The sequence below is a fragment of the Heliangelus exortis genome, chromosome 1 (genome assembly GCF_036169615.1).
Source record: "Heliangelus exortis chromosome 1, bHelExo1.hap1, whole genome shotgun sequence".
NCBI lineage: Eukaryota > Metazoa > Chordata > Aves > Apodiformes > Trochilidae > Heliangelus > Heliangelus exortis.
In genome coordinates, this window is record NC_092422.1 from 195,508,602 (window position 1) to 195,526,203 (window position 17,602).

General features: G+C 39.5%; 1 protein-coding gene across 2 annotated transcripts in view; it reads right to left on the reverse strand.

Moving 5' to 3' along the window:
• Positions 1-17,602, reverse strand: part of CHCHD3 (coiled-coil-helix-coiled-coil-helix domain containing 3) — a 185,451-nt gene that overhangs the window by 129,175 nt on the left and 38,674 nt on the right. For both annotated transcript variants that reach the window (XM_071734222.1, XM_071734221.1), the window contains exon 4: positions 3,436-3,580. In XM_071734222.1, coding sequence (XP_071590323.1) covers positions 3,436-3,580 — 145 coding nt within the window. The remainder of the gene's footprint in view (positions 1-3,435; positions 3,581-17,602) is intronic.

The following is a 17,602-nucleotide window of genomic DNA, read 5'->3' on the forward strand; positions in this document are numbered from 1 at the left end:
TTTGTTTACCATACTGTAATTATTCTTCAACAACAGCATTACCACCAAGGTGCAAAAAGCACTGGGAAATGTCTGCAAAAGGCACCAATTCTCAGGTATTATTTAGGTGAAATAATTGGTTTAGTTTTAAATTGTGATTCAGAAAAATAACCCAGGCAATAAGTTTTTACTCACACAGCATAGATCAGGGTATTGCTTCTTGAAGTCATCACTTTACCATGTTACCAATCAATAAACCTCAGAAAGCTTTGATTTTATTTCAGATATAGAGGGATAGAAAAATATTTAAACAGATACTGATGTAAGTAATCCCATGTTTTAACAGGAATGCTCATACCCAGTATGTTAAGGGTTTTCTTCTTGAAAATACCAATTTTCAAATTATTTGTATTCAATTATTTTCTTTTTTATATACTAAATATTATTATAACCCTACCTCCAAGGACAATGATCATTGTTAGAGTCAATACAGACTCAATAAAGGCAGCAACCACTCTCTGTAAGAAGTTATAAATCTGTCAGACATCTGAAATGGACTGAAATACAGAGTGCCAGTTTTCAGAGAAGAACAGAGAGCCATATTTATAGCTACCTTGTCAGGAAGTTTTTATACAAGAAACAGCTCTAATGAAACATATTTCTATGGTACAGAATTTTTCACTAAGCAGGTTTGAGACAATCTTCAAAACTTTGACATTTTTTGTTGGTTTTGAGCATATAAAAGGCTTCAAAGCTGATGCTTTTGTAATTTCTAGCCCAGGAACATGGCAGTTTTCCTTTAAATAAAAAGTAATTAATTTTTAGAAAACTGTTTTGTGTTCTGTAACTTCTTCTGTAATAACCACCTCTAGCTAACAGACTTAGACTCTTGTATTACTTTTCCAACCTTGGAAAAAAAGGTTTAGTATTAACCACAGACATAAGACAATATATTATATTTGCAAGCTTCAGAGAGATGAGGCTCTCTCTAATCAACTGTTCTTAAGCCAGGGATATATAAAGACAAAAAAAAAACCAAAACAAAACAAAAAAAAGAGCAATAAAAACTGCATGATATTAACAAGTAAAACAAAGAAAAAAAGAAAGACTTTCCTCTTCTACCAAAACTTGTTTTAACAAGTCTGGAGACATCGTGTTTTGAAAAATCTGAGAGTCCTGTAAAAGTTTGTATCCCAAGACATAAGACAATACATTATATATACATGAAGAAAAAATACATAAATAAATAAAACTGCATAATATTATAAAGTAAGAAAAAAGAGAAAAGCCCCAAAATCTGCTTTCCTCTTCTACCAATAGTTTCAACAAGTCTGAAGACATGGTGGCTTGAAAAATCTGAGAGTCCTGTAAAAGTTTCTGCACTTACAAAGCACTGAGCCTTCTGCCAACCATCCAAATTCTCTTACAGAATAATTTGGGTTGGCCACAAAGTTATGGTGGCTGCTCCTTATAGTGGGAGGGGGACTCGGAGCCAGAATCAATATTTATTCACAAATCTATTTGATTTTATTACTGAAAAGTTTTGTGGGTTGTCATTGGTTATGTGTGTGTGTGTGTGTGTTGTTTTAAGGTGTTTAATATTATCCCCAGACATAAGACAATATATTATATTTGCAGTCTTCAGAAAGATGAGGCTCTCTCTAATCAACTGTTGTTAAGTGAATAATATACAAAAAAAAAAAAAAAAAAAAAAAAAAAAAAAAAAAAAACCTGCATGATATTAACAAGTAAAAAAAAGAAAAAAAGCCCCAAAATCTGCTTTCCTCTTCTAACAATACTTTCAACAAGTCTGAAGACATGGTGGCTTGAAAAATCTGAGAGTTCTGTAAAAGTTTCTGCACTTACAAAGCACTGAGCCTTCTGCCAACCATGCAAATTCTATTACAGAATAATTTGGGTTGGCCACAAACTTATGGTGGCTGCTCCTGGTACTGGGAGGGGGACTTGGTGCCAGAGTGTGTTTTTGGAAAGGTGTGTCTGACTTCCAATATTTATTCACAAATTTATTTGCTTTTATTACTGAAAACTTTTGTGGGTTGTCATTGGTTATGTGAATGTGTGTGTGTTGTTTTAAGGTGTTAAATATTATCCTCAGACATAAGACAACATATTATATATGCAGTCTTCTGAAAGATCAGGTTCTTTCTAATCAACTGTTCATAAGCCAGGGATATAAAAGAAAAATAAATAGAAATAAAACTGCATAATATTAACAAGCTTTTATTACTGAAAACTTTTGTGGGTTGTCATTGGTTATGTGTAGGTGTTTGTGTTGTTTTAAGGTGTTTAATATTATCCCCAGATATAAGATAATAATGTTATGTTTGCAGTCTTCAGGAAGATGAGGCTCTCTCTAATCAACTGTTGTTAAGTGAATAATATACGAAAAAACCATAAATAAATAAAACTGCATAATATTAACAAGTAAAAAAAAGAAAAAAAGCCCCAAAATCTGCTTTCCTCTTCTACCAATAGTTTCAACAAGTCTGAAGACATGGTGGTTTGAAACATCTGAGAGTTCTGTAAAAGTTTCTGCACTTACAAAGCACTGAGCCTTCTGCCAACCATGCAAATTCTATTACAGAATAATTTGGGTTGGCCACAAAGTTATGGTGGCTGCTCCTGGTACTGGGAGGGGGACTCGGTGCCAGAGTGTGTTTTTGGAAAGGTGTGTCTGACTTCCAATATTTATTCACAAATTTATTTGCTTTCATTACTGAAAACTTTTGTGGGTTGTCATTGGTTATGTGTGTGTGTGTTGTTTTAAGGTGTTTAATATTATCCTCAGACATAAGACAATATATTATGTTTGCAATCTTCAGGAAGATGAGGCTCTCTCTAATCAACTGTTAAGTGAATAATATAAAAAAAATAAATAAATAAAACTGCATGATATTAACAAGCTTTTATTACTGAAAACTTTTGTGGGCTGTCATTGGTTATGTGAATGTGTGTGTGTTGTTTTAAGGTGTTAAATATTATCCTCAGACATAAGACAACATATTATATATGCAGTCTTCTGAAAGATCAGGTTCTTTCTAATCAACTGTTCATAAGCCAGGGATATAAAAGAAAAATAAATAGAAATAAAACTGCATAATATTAACAAGCTTTTATTACTGAAAACTTTTGTGGGTTGTCATTGGTTATGTGTAGGTGTTTGTGTTGTTTTAAGGTGTTTAATATTATCCCCAGATATAAGATAATAATGTTATGTTTGCAGTCTTCAGGAAGATGAGGCTCTCTCTAATCAACTGTTGTTAAGTGAATAATATACGAAAAAAGCATAAATAAATAAAACTGCATGATATTAACAAGTAAAAAAAAGAAAAAAAGCCCCAAAATCTGCTTTCCTCTTCTACCAATACTTTCAACAAGTCTGAAGACATGGTGGCTTGAAAAATCTGAGAGTTCTGTAAAAGTTTCTGCACTTACAAAGCGCTGAGCCTTCTGCCGCTCCTCTTCCGTGGCCGCTCTCTCCCGCAGGATGACTCGAGTCAAATGTTCATTTGATGAAATCCTCTCCCTTTCCAGAAGTTTCCCAAACTCATCACGTACATACATCTGTTCTTGTTTCAGCCTACAGGAAGTGGAGGGAGATGGAGAGTGAAGATACAGTTTCCAAACAGAGTTGAAAAGGACACGGGCACAGATATTTTAATAAATAACACGTGAATAAATCATGATTGGCTTTAAGACACCTGCATGTGAATATTTGCTTAAGTTTATTATTAATGTAGCAATTATTAGCATTGTATATAGTTTTATACAATGTTTGTATAGTGAATTATTATTAATATTTATTAAATCACACCAAATACAATTCATTCAATAGCTTTCTGAAAGTATATCTTTAAGTCACAAGAAAATGCATGAAGCTCTGGGTTTTTTTATTTGGTTACTTTCATTCTGGTTTTAAGGAATATTTTTCCAGGAAAATTCATCTCTCTTCCTGCACCACACTTCCACCTAAAAGCCCTGACCTCTCCTGCAATGTGGTAAATATGTTCCCATCTCCAGACATACTACAAACCTAAATGCTGCCTTCTATTTTCCAAGCTGCAAAAAGACCAAACAGCCAAACAGTGATTTGAGAGGATGAGATGAAAATAACCACTGAACTTGTTGCAACAGAGTTAATAAAGGCATCTCCAGCCCCTGAAAATTCTCAACATTGCAAACCATAAATATATTTGAAATCTTCACTATAATATTAGATATAACCACAGCACCTCAGATTTTCATGAAAATACCTGGATAGTCTTTATTTAGCTAATGAAATCTATCTGTTGCCTGGGACTGAACACAGAGTCAGCATCAGGGAACTCAGAACAGAAAAAGCCAGTATCAAACAGGGGTTTTCAAATAGATTTTTGAAAGAGTGATGGAGAGGAAGCTCAAGTATTCTCAGTGCATTTAGACATTGTCAAGGGAGCTTGAGAGAACAAATCATAATGAGCAGGGTCACTTTGTAAAAGGTACCAGCATTACAGTACATTAGATTCTTCCCCAGGGAAAATCTTTAAGTGAGGTGGGGAGGAAAAAAGACAATTACAAGATGTATTACTTCTGTGCTCAGACATAACCCTCTGAAACACAGCAACCAACAGGGAATCTTTATAAAAAGTTTATTAAGCAGCATCTTCAATTACTCTGGAAAAAAAAAAAAAAATTATGCAGACATGGACCAAATTCCATTAAGTGATTTCCCAAGGTCCCCCAAATTATTCCAGCAGCATTGGTACAACAAATGCTTCACACAATCAAAACACGGGGCAGTCAAAACACCCTGGTTGTCTTTTTGATTGGAGAAATTATGTTTTCTTGAAAAAGAAAAAAAAGTGTCAGAATAAAATTTCAGCAGCTTTTCTTTGTGAGAAACAACACAGAAAGTATTTAGTATTGCCAAAGATGAGTTAAGCTCCTTTCTTTCTGGATTTTACTTCCCACAAGTAGTTTCCCCAGAAAAAATAAGTCTCTTCATGCATAGTGCACCCAAGCAGAGTAATAAAATATAGGAATTAAGATAATATCTGAAAAAGCCTGCCAGAAGTTTCTATATGAAACTCTGCAAAATTAAAACACTTAGATATTTACATCTACTTTTTGGCAAATTATTCCCATATTGAAGCTCAGTCTTCAAGTCTCCTCCTTGCCTGTACAATTCCCAACTTCCACCAGGGCTCTTCCCAACCTCTCTTGCAGAAAGAAAGAAGTCAGTTTGCCCAACATTTAAAAATAATGGGCTCCTAATGTCAAGATAAGCCCTTTGATGGCCCAACCTGACTGTTGTACACAGAGACAGAATGTTCTTTTCTACTTTTGCCAAAACTCCACACGCCCTTTGCCACAAAGATGCTACAAGGCCATCATCACCCAGAAGCTTGGCTACTGAGGCATCTGACTCCCCACCCCAAAGCCATAAAAACCTGATAAAAAGCTGATAAAAACCTTTCCAACAGCAGCTCTGAGATGAGCAGCCAGTGACACAACAGTGGGTATGGCCACACCAGTGACAGAAGTGACAAAACATAACCACGTCCTTTCCCTGAAGCACCCACTCAACTTTTCCAACTTAGGGCAACACACAAGAAAAAAAAAAAAAAAAAAAAAGTCCTAAATACCCAGCTCAACTGATTGAAATTCACCAGAGTTTTATCAAAATAAGCAGGATTTTGAAGTAATTTTCATTTATTTGAGCTACATAATTGGGTGGTCTGTAGGAGCTTAATGAAACAAACACAAGGCAGATACGTGCTGATGGCAAACATTTGCTTGCATCAACTTACAGCAGTTTTCTTTCTTGACATTACAAATTCATTTTACTGGCATTCAGCATGAGCTGCTGCTGAATAAAGGCAAACATCAGCTAAATCTACAGTAATAAATTATATTATTATCTAGCCCAAAGTAAAAAAAAAAAAATAAATAAATAGCTACCCATCTCCAATTTATAAGGAGTTAAAGAGCACAAGTTGGCAGTCCAGGTCACTACACCAAGAATTCCACATAAATAGACCATTTAAAATGACATTTTTAATTACAACAAGTATAAAGGCTCAATATAATGAGTCTCACATTTAAGCAGAACACTCTAGTCAACAGACAAGAGACATTAAGCATTACCCTAATCATTTATAGAGAAAGAAAATGTTTGTTAAAAAGGTGCTGAAACAGCAGAGAAGGCTGCTGACTATACATTTTTCTACAGAGTTGATAGTTGGAATAAAATACTTCTAAATAATTATGAAACACAGTTTCAAGGAGTGTACAGCTATTAAGTTACAGCAGCTGATTTAAATGAAATAGAGTATGCAGTGCTACCAGAGTGCTATTTGAAAAGACACACAAAGCATTCACAAGAACCTCTATATGTGCTGAAGTTTGGATTAACACTTGAAAATATTTCACCCTCTCAACTCTTTTATAGCACCCAAGCATACACAAAAAGCAACAATTCCTGTCCTCCTACAGCACCATCTTTTAGGACTTCAACATTCTTGTGTCAGTGCTACCAAGAAAATTTATGTACTTGTACTTTTGGCAATTTAGGGAACAAACAGCCAACCATTAAGTCACTTATCTCATTAATCCTAAAGCCTCCAGCACTCAAATTCTACATTTCAACTGCTTTCCCTCATCCCTTCAATGCCTGAGGATTGTTTCTTCATGAAATGGAAAGTGTGGTCCACAGCTCTCCCAAAACCCTGCAATCCTTTAGGCTGGATGGGACCTCCTGGGATCAGCTGGGACGGAGAACGAGCCAGGGGAGGTGGCCCAGGACCATGTGCAGTTGGGTTTTGTGTAACTCTGCAGATGAAGACTTCACCAAAAGGAATTCAACCCAGGGTTTGAATCACAGAATGTATGAGGTGGGAAGGGAGCTCAGAGCTCATCTCCTCCAAGCTCCATGCCCAGGGACACCTCTCATCCAGCCCAGGTTGCTCCAAGCCTCATCCAACCTGGCCTTGAACACCTCCAGGGAGGGGGCAGCCACAACTTCTCTGGGCAATCTGTTCCAGAGTCTCAGCACCCTCCTCCTGAAGAACTTCTTCCTAAGCTCCAGGCTGAACCTCTTCTCCTGCACTTTCAAACCATTTCCCCTTCTCCTAGCACTGGACACTCTTCTGAAAAGTCCCTCTGCAGCCTTCCTGGAGGTTCCCTTCAGGTACTGAAGCTTTGGTCACCTTCTCAGTGTTTTCTGACAGAATTTCATGTGTTTGAGTTTGCCTCTTGCCCTAATCCCCAGATCTCCCTGCTTCACCTTCTTGAAAACATGAATGACATTTGCTATCTTTGTCTTCAGGAACCTTTTCTGATCACCACGACCTCCTGAAGATAATTGAGAATGGCCTCACCAGGCAGCTCCCTCAGCAACTCATCACCCCCCATGGAAGATTCCTGTCCTGGTTTGGGCCAGGATGAAGGGGATTTTCTGTCTTGTGCTTTTGCTTTCAACTCAGTCTCTTGTCAGGAGCTGCACTTGCTGAAATTCACAGCAAGTTTCTCAGGCAGTGGCTGCTGCTGGGACTGAGCCCACTCCATGGTTATAGTTACTGCTGGAGAATGGGCTGCAGAGCCAAGGACACTGCTCAGCTCTGAGGAACATTTTGCCCTCCAAAAGGAGAAAAGGAGTCAAGAGGTCCCACCTGAAACCCTCCTGTGGGGAGGAACAGACAAGAGAAATGACCAGAATTGACCAAACAGAGGATTCCATCCCATCCACCTCATCCTCAAGAGAAATTGGAGGGATCCCCAGGCTCAAAGCCCTTCCTGCTTCCCCTTCTTCCCCTCTCCCTCTTTGCTTCAGCATCCTGGGAGGATTCCATCCCTTCCTCTGCCTCTGCTCCTGATCCATCCCAGCCTGAATCTGTGTGTTCCTGCCTCCAGCTCCCAACTGCTCCTGAGCCCAGGATTCCAGCCTGGACTTTCCCAGGGCTGCCCTGCAGCCTCAGTGGGGATGGGAGAGTTCTTGGGGGAAAGGGGGGAGGAACCTGGGATCAATTTTCCTGTAGATTTGTATAGATTTAGTCATCTTTCCTATTTCTCATTCCTGTTCCATTCAAGCTGTGTAGTTTAGTTCCCAACCCATCAGTCTCTCTCCCTTATTCTCTCTCCTTTCTTTATCAGGGAGGGGAGGGGGATTAATAGACAGCATCTGGCACTTGGTTTAATTGCCAGGGCAGTGTTAAACCCTGACAATGCCTCTGCTCAGTTTGTTTCCATGTTCCTAACCTGATTCTCCTCCACCGTGGGTAAATTGTTCTCCAGCCCTTCCCTCTGGTCTCAGGGTCCCGGGATTCCTGAAACTTGGCCTTAACAGTAAAGATGGAGGAAAAAAAAGGCAAAGGTGGCTTTAGAATATCTCCCCACCTTTCTCTATTTTGTCTCCAGTGTCCCTGTGGGTCCACACTCACTCCAGTTGTTTTTTGCTTTTAATTTTAACCCTGTATTCTGACATTCATAGCTAAATAGACACCTCCATCTCTCTATAGATCTATCTCCTAATAAATCTTTAGCTAGAGTTAAGTAAAGCAATAATAATATTAACCAAAACCTTACATTCTGCTGTTTATGTTAACACTGAGTTTCTAGCCTGAAGACAGGAAAAAGTGGGAATATCTTCCTGAAATTTGCCTTGGAACAATCAAGTACACACAAAGCTCAATTTTTAATTTATGCAATGGGACTTCAATCTAGATCTATCCTAGAAGCAAGAGCACATCCTTACAGTCAATGACTGACACCAATAATTTACTGGACACACTTCTTGTAACTATGGTATTTCAAAACACCACCACTCCTATCAGTTCCCATCCCTGTTGTGGAAATTTGTTTTCAGTACAACCCCAACTTGTTAACATTAAAAATGAAAAAAGTATCAGTGAATACCAAGAAAATTTCCAGTGTGGGTTTTTTTGTTTGGTTTTTTTTTTTTTTTTGTTTTTTTTTTTTTTTGTTTTGTTTTGGGTTTGGTTTTTTTTTGTGCAAAGATTCATTTGTTGATATTTTTACTAAAAGAATGTTTTAATAAAAGAAAGCTGGGCCATCTCCTCAATATAGATATTCTAAATATTGACAATATTTGGGCTTTGAAACATATAGCCCTCAAAGCACAGCAAACACCCTGCTTATCTCAAACCAGAGAATAAAAATGCTCTACCTGAGGCTCTCATTGTCTTTAAAGACTGGAGTTTAGCTAAAGAAAATTATTGAATTTTCTTTGTAAATGAACATTGTGACAGTTATAAAGCTTACCTAGTTGAATGAAAAACTTGAATCCCTCTACAGAAAAGTCTACATTCAAATAATTCCCATCTCACTGGGGACAGCAGCTCCTTGGAGTCACTCAGAACAGTACTCTATGGCACAATTTACTGAACACAAGTAGGCAAAAATATTAAGTTTGGATATTTATTTTTTTTTTAAATAAAGCATGACCAGAAAGATGATTGAACATTGCTACCACCAAGGGGAAAAAAAAAAAAAACACCAAATCCTGGAAGAAGCTGCCAAGAGACTCAGTAAATCCTGATACACTAACCACCAAAGAGTTGTGGATCTCAGAACAAACAGAGGCATAATAAGCATTTGGTTATTTTTTTTATCATATTACCATATTTAGATGCTACTGTAAGACAAATTTTGAACTGTTTCATTGCTGAAGCCACTTTAATCAAAGTAATGTTTGCTGTACACTCTGCCTAAATCAGATTCTGCTAAAATTAAACACAAATCTACCACATTATTCTCAAGGAGAAATCTCACACCACCAGACAGATGAAAAGCCTGAAAGACACTCGTTTATAAAAGCCAATTGGTTCTTAAGTCCCTTCTTTTTTGAGGAGTGGGCAGGAGGGGTAGAAGCAAAATGAAGATAAGTGGGACATGAGATCTAAACATCTGCTTCAACTGCCTCCTGCAGTAAATCCTCAGACCAAGCCCAAAAGGGAAATATCTGCTTACAGCAAAATTATCTTTTTCCTTCTGTATTCCTCTCTTTACTGCTTTTATAAAAACAAAATTAGACATACAAATGTGAAATTTCAGGTATTTGTTTCATTTGTTATTATACCAGCTATGAACACATTTCACACAATATGAATCACAAAATCATGGAATGGTTTGGGTTGGAAGGGACCTCAAAGCTCATCCAGTCCCAACCCCCTGCATGGGCAGGGACACCTCCCACCAGCCCAGGGGGCACCAAGCCCCATCCAACCTGACCTGAGACACTGCCAGGGATGGGGCAGCCACAGCAATCCTGGGAAATTTATCCCCAGGATAATCTGTGTCAGGGCTGTGCTTGGGTCAGTTTTCTGTCATCTGGGTCCCTTCAGCCCTGTCCCCTTCTGCAGGGTCAGAACCCCCCAAGTGGCTCAGTTAAATCAGCTGATGGAAGGACTGAAGTTCTCCCATCTTTGGGCATCCTGATGGACACTGGATGCAAGGAGATCCAAATGCCCCTGGGTTGTGCAGCTCTGAAACACTCCCTGGAACAGCACTTGGGGCTTTTATATCTCACTTGGAGATAGACCCCAAAACCATCTTTTCATAGAATCCTGGAATGGTTTGGGTTGGAAGGGACCTCAAAGCTCATCCAGTCCCAACCCCCTGCATGGGCAGGGACACCTCCCACCAGCCCAGGGGGCTCCAAGCCCCATCCAACCTGACCTGAGACACTGCCAGGGATGGGGCAGCCACAACTTCCTTGGACAACCTGGGCCAGGCTCTCCCCACCCTCAAATTCAACAATTTCCTCCCCATCTCCAACCTCAATCTCCCCTTTCTCTCCAAGTTTTAACCCATTTCCCTTCTCCTCTCCCTACCCCCCCGTGTCCAAAGCCCTCCCCCAGCTTTCTTGGAGCCCCTTCAGATATTGGAAGGTTGCTCTAAGTTCTCCTTTGGAACCTTCTCTTCTCCAGGCTGAACAACCCCAACTCTCCAAGTAGTTTCATCCCAGTCAACAGACTTCCTCAGGAAAATGTAGCTGCCAAGTACTTATTATAATAAGGACAAAAACCAAAACAAAGCCAAAAAACCTCTTATATTGCAGAAGTCCCTAAAACTTGCAAATTTTACACAACCTTTTGTGTACTGCCCAATATTGAGAGTGCTCAGAAGAAAAGTTCTCTGAATTTGTGAAGCTTGTTTGTTTTTTACTGCACGGAATCACAGGATGTCAGGTTGGAAGGGACCTCAAGGATCACCTGCTTCAACCCTTCTCATATCTGAGTTTATCTGAGATGTCTCAGGACCCCACTGAGACTTAAAACTTCCCAAAGTGGGGGAAATTCACCACTTCCCCTGGGAGATCATTCCAATGTCTGAGTGTCCTCATAGCCTGCTTAAACTTGATTTCTGAAGTAAAAGAGAACCTGGGTGTGAGCATGCTGAACACTTCAGAGCATTATCTAAGACAGCCTGAAATACTCACCACAAATCTCTGGCAGGAAAACCTCTTTGCAGCTATGGAAGAGCCCAAATTAATTCAGTTATGGCATTTCCCCAAGCTGGCAATACTGATTGAGCCCAGGCTTGAAATAAAAACAACCAGAATTTTACTGCAATGATTCTGTATCATCCACTGGCACCAAACAAATAGGCTACAAGGGGAGAGCTTCCACAAAACAGTCTCATCAACTATGGGTGACCATCACAATCAGCATTAAAAAAAAAACAAAACTCAATTCTTAGTTCATCTTGGCTATTTACTGCACTTGACCTCAGAGAAAAAGTATATTTGCCTAAATAATGCTTATTAAGGAATAAACAGATTGAATACATCTATTTTTAAAAACTTATGCAGGGAGGAGCTCACTAGGTTCTAAGAGTTTTGTTTGCTGTATACATCAGCTGAAAGTAATTATTTCTACTCATTAACTAGCATTAATAAAATACAAATCATGAAACAAAACTACAAAAATAATCCCTCTATTACGGACTGACTTAAAATTAATAATTAAACTATTGTAAAGGGTCCAACAAAATAATTGAAGTCAAAAGAGGCAGCCAGCTCCACTCTTCAGCAGAATTAGAATTTAAGAAAGAAACAGGAAAGCAGCTCTGGTAGGACAAGAAGTCTGTTTTCTGCATCTCTCCTAAAAAATACAAAAATACATTGGGAAAAAAGAAAAGAAAAAAAAAAAAACCATGACAAAACTTTGCTGCACTCTGAAAAGAAATTAAATCAGTCCTGACGAGATCCATTTTTTACAATGAGTTCAAGAGAAAAAAAAAAACTTAATTTCACCAGGTGAATTTACAACGTGGCACTGTAATCTTGCACAGCATGAAATAAGATGAATAATTTAATTCTCAGTGCTGAAGAAGTAAATAACAGAGTAAATTCAAGGGATCCATTTCTGTCATCCTTGAAAAACACCTGCAGATATTAAAGCTTATCATTAAGGGAAAAAGCACCTTCTAATTCACAGACAACAGCAACACACTGAGAAAAGCTAAAAAAAATTGGTTTTGTGCTTTGATGGCCACTACATGCTTTATTGTAAATTAATCCAGAATCCATAGGAAATCTAAAATTGGCACATGATACCATATTAAAAGCAAATATAGTGATGTATCATTTCCAGCCCTCCTTACAGCTCTTGAAAATTTATTACACTATCAAAAACATTTTCTTTTAGTTACTTTTCAGGGAAATGATTACTTGCCAGTTGTTACATCTTTATTACAGTCTCCAAGCTACACAATCTGATGGATCTGTGGTGATCCAAGATAAACTCATTCAAGTCCAAAGCATGAACTGTGTCATTTTTCATTACCTCCAACCAAAGAAAAAGCAAAATACTCCCCGTTTCCAAGTCCACTATCAGACAAAAAATCCTTTCCTCTTTTATATAAAACACAGGAGAATCTAAAGAGGCCCTCAAAGTTGCAAATAATCCTTGAGTATGAGCTCGATGTAAGATGATAAAAAATTAATCCAATTCAGATTTTAAAAAATAAAAATTTAAAATAACAACATGCTTTCTAGCAATGAGATTCTTTTTCAATTAATGTTAATTTTACCCACCTTCCTGCCTCTCTGAACACTTCTATTTCTACCCAATACCCTGCTCAAAAAGCTTACATTGCCTAAAAATAAGAGTACATGTTCACAGTGGGAACTGCTGGAGGTTTTTTTTTTCCTTAGTTTGACACAAGCAAGTTTTTTAAAGCATTCTGACAGACTTGCAGAAGATCCAAAACTGTTTTGAACAATGCAGTTTAGGCCCTGATGCAATATTAATGGCTGAATAATGTTTTTGAGTGCTGAGTTTCAATATTTAATGAGTGCACGCTGCATGTGCCACTGAAAGCTGTGGTTGGAAATCACTGGGCTGACAAGGGATTTGAAAAGATGCAAGAGAGATCAGGAAAAGACAACTTTAAACCTGAATTGAGCCTGAAAGAAGGAGTTCTCCTCCTCAAATTTCTAGGAACTGGTGGTTCACCTGACTGCAAGGTCAGATAAATGATCTGGAGTTCACCTGCCTCTGTAAAACATAATTAAGGATTGAGTTATCTGGAAAAACAATTTATCTGGATGGCAATTTTTTTTTTCTACACAAAAGTAATAGAATGACAACACAAACCACTTCTTCAGTGATTTCAGCAAACTGAACAGACCCAGTTTTCCCAGCCTCTCCTCATATGGAAGGTGCTCCAGTCCTCTGATCATCCTCATGGGTCTTCTCTGAACCCTCTCCAGCCTCTCCACATCCTTTTTGTACAGAGGGGACCAAAACTGAACTCAAAATACTTTCTTTTACTCTTTCTTTAGGTTGAGGTCTGTTACCCAACCCAAGGAATCACTGAACTTCATACAAATTATGTTGGTTTAAGATCATGGTTCCACCTTGCCCAACTTCTCCCCTTCATTTCTTTCCCCCTGCTTCTCCCCTTCATTTCCCCCCAGTTTCTCCCCTTCATTTCCCCCCAACTTCTCCCCTTCATTTCCCCCCAACTTCTCCCCTTCATTTCCCCCCAACTTCTCCCCTTCATTTCCCCCCTGCTTCTCCCCTTCATTTCCCCCAACTTCTCCTCTTAATTTCCCCCCAACTTCTCCTCTTAATTTCCCCCCAACTTCTCCCCTTAATTTCCCCCAACTTCTCCCCTTAATTTCCCCCCAGCTTCTCCCCTTAATTTCCCCCAACTTCTCCTCTTAATTTCCCCCAACTTCTCCCCTTAATTTCCCCCTGCTTCTCCTCTTAATTTCCCCCAACTTCACCCCTTAATTTCCCACCAGCTTCTCCCCTTAATTTCCCCCAGTTTCTCCCCTTAATTTCCCCCCAGTTTCTCCCCTTCATTTCTTTCCCCCACCTTCTCCCCTTCATTTCCCCCCAACTTCTCCCCTTCATTTCCCCCAACTTCTCCCCTTCATTTCCCCCAACTTCTCCCCTTCATTTCCCCCAACTTCTCCCCTTCATTTCCCCCCAGCTTATCCCCTGAATTTCCCCCAACTTCTCCTCTTAATTTCCCCCAACTTCTCCTCTTAATTTCCCCCAACTTCTCCTCTTAATTTCCCCCCAACTTCTCCCCTTCATTTCCCCCCAGCTTCTCCCCTTAATTTCCCCCAACTTCTCCCCTTAATTTCCCCCAGCTTCTCCCCTGAATTTCCCCCAACTTCTCCTCTTAATTTCCCCCAACTTCTCCCCTTAATTTCCCCCCAACTTCTCCTCTCAATTTCCCCCCAACTTCTCCTCTCAATTTCCCCCCAACTTCTCCTCTCAATTTCCCCCCAACTTCTCCTCTCAATTTCCCCCCAACTTCTCCTCTCAATTTCCCCCCAACTTCTCCTCTCAATTTCCCTCAACTTCTCCTCTCAATTTCCCCCAACTTCTCCCCTTCATTTCCCCCAACTTCTCCCCTTTATTTCCCCCAACTTCTCCTCTTAATTTCCCCCAAGTTCCCATGCTTCTCAACTCACCCATAATAAATCCCAGTAAAAACATGCAGGTGAACATATTCATTGCCCTTTTCCAGCTGCCTTCCAGCCTCAACATTTGCCAATAGGAAAATCTTTTCCTAATGGCCATGGAATTTTATGTGTGCCACTCCTTGATCAAAAGATCAAAGGCACTGATTTCAAAACTTGTAATTATACCCAGCTCTTCAACTGAGCAGCAATAATTCCATGGACAGCTTGTTCATAGGTACTGCACTATGGACACTGTCAATCCTACAGAACATGGTTGAGTTGATTTTCTTTATCAAAATACTTGGGTGGGGTGTTGGGAAAAAGGAGAGGTTGGTTGGGGGGATTTCAGAATTATAATTCATAGAGCCACTGTTTTTAAAATATGTGCATATAGATCAGTATTATATGAAAACTGAAGAGATGAACACTTTTCTACCTTTATGCCAGAGGCATGCAGAGAACCTAAGTCAGAATAGTAAAACTGTTTTACATAATTTAGCTCTGTATTTAGCTAAGAATTTTCCCCAGTATCCACATAACTCCACTTGAAATTACTTTCCAACTTAATATCTCTCCTCTTGGGATATGCAAAAATAGTCATAAAATTACAACAACATTAATTATCCATTACAATCAAGTGGCAGTTACCAATTTTTATCTATTATTATTTTCAAGTTTTTCTCTGCTATGTCTACTCATTTTACTACTTTCCAAAATGAAAGAGCCCAGCAGTTTGAAAACAAAAGTTTATTTAAAATTGCCAGGGGGATAAAGTTTCTCTCTTCCAACTGGAATCTAAAACCAGGAAGCAGCATTATCTATGTTGATGCTTTCTCCAAATAAACTCACTGCTTCAAGTCATTTTCCCATCTCTCCCAGAAATAAACTGATCAAGATGAAGCTGGGTATAAAAGTTGTCATTTGAGATGCCAATTTTTAAAATCAAAGTGAAAAATAACCCCTCAGAAACTGGAGTTCATAAAGGTAGGAGTGAATTATGGAGCTGCATTCTCTAATTCCCACTTCCCATCTCAAAGATTCATCTCCCTATATCCCATGAATCAGTCAAAATGGAATTAATGGAGAGTCAGACAGTAACAGAAATCTTGGAGAGGAACTCTACCCATGCCAAATATTGGATTTCTTTTCCAGTAAACAATAAGGCAAGACAATCAGGCTTCTAAGATAGCTGAATATTTGAAAATCCTCAACCTCATAAGCAGCAGGGCTGCAAAGAAGTTTCCTTGGCATTCTGCAGGAAAGATGGTTTGAAACAAAAAAAAAGTACAAGGCAACCCCATTCAGAGGGTGACTTACTCTTCCATAACACAATTATCTGGCTGTCCAAAGACACCTTAGTTACAAGAGCTCACCTCATCCCAGTCCTTGTTTTATAGGTAAATCTGTTCAAACCCAAAATCTCTTCACATTTTATCTCCTTTTCTTCCCTTGCCTACAAAAGGACAGTCTTGACCCAGCCTGACCCTCCTTATTTCCTCTTTCCTGTGACAGAGCTGCTTTCTCCCATAATCCACAAGACCTCAGTAATATTTTAACTGTCAAAGAAGAAATTCCCTTCTAAATCTCCAGCTGGATAGGAGATCAGACGAGGGAAACTTCTGCTGTGACTCAGGATGAAAAACACCTGAGACAACGTGCCCAGGGAGGGGGACCAGGATGAACTCAACCTAGCTAAAACTTGGCACTTTCTCCATGTTTGTTCCCAAACCTGAGGCTGAAGCAGCCTTTTTAACTCTCCAAGGAACCAAGTCTTACATTTTTAATTCATATAAAGCCAGGTAAACACATTAAACTTGAATATTTTGTTTGGGCCAACAAATAGCCATCACACCACTGCCTGGCATTACCTGATTTTTAAAACTCCAGAAAAAACAATTCTGCAAATGCACCCAATTACTGTTTTAAGAGTCCTCTCCCTACTCACTACACATCTTCAGACACAGAAGAGTCATGCACACTGTCCTGGTTTGGGCCAGGAGAAAGGGGATTTTCTGTCTTGTGCTTTTGCTTTCAGCTCAGTCTCTTGTCAGGAGCTGCACTTGCTGAAATTCACAGCAAGTTTCTCAGGCAGTGGCTGCTGCTGGGACTGAGCCCACTCCATGGTTATAGTTACTGCTGGAGAATGGGCTGCAGAGCCAAGGACACTGCTCAGCTCTGAGGAACATTTTGCCCTCCAAAAGGAGAAAAGGAGTCAAGAGGTCACACCTGAAACCCTCCTGTGGGGAGGAACAGACAAGAGAAATGACCAGAATTGACCAAACAGAGGATTCCATCCCATCCACCTCATCCTCAGGAGAAATTAGAGGGATCCCCAGGCTCAAAGCCCTTCCTGCTTCCCCTTCTTCCCCTCTCCCTCTTTGCTTCAGCATCCTGGGAGGATTCCATCCCTTCCTCTGCCTCTGCTCCTGATCCATCCCAGCCTGAATCTGTGTGTTCCTGCCTCCAGCTCCCAACTGCTCCTGAGCCCAGGATTCCAGCCTGGACTTTCCCAGGGCTGCCCTGCAGCCTCAGTGGGGATGGGAGAGTTCTTGGGGGAAAGGGGGGAGGAACCTGGGATCCATTTTCCTGTAGATTTGTAGAGATTTAGTCATTTTTCCTATTTCTCATTTCTGTTCCATTCAAGCTGTGTAGTTTAGTTCCCAACCCATCAGTCTCTCT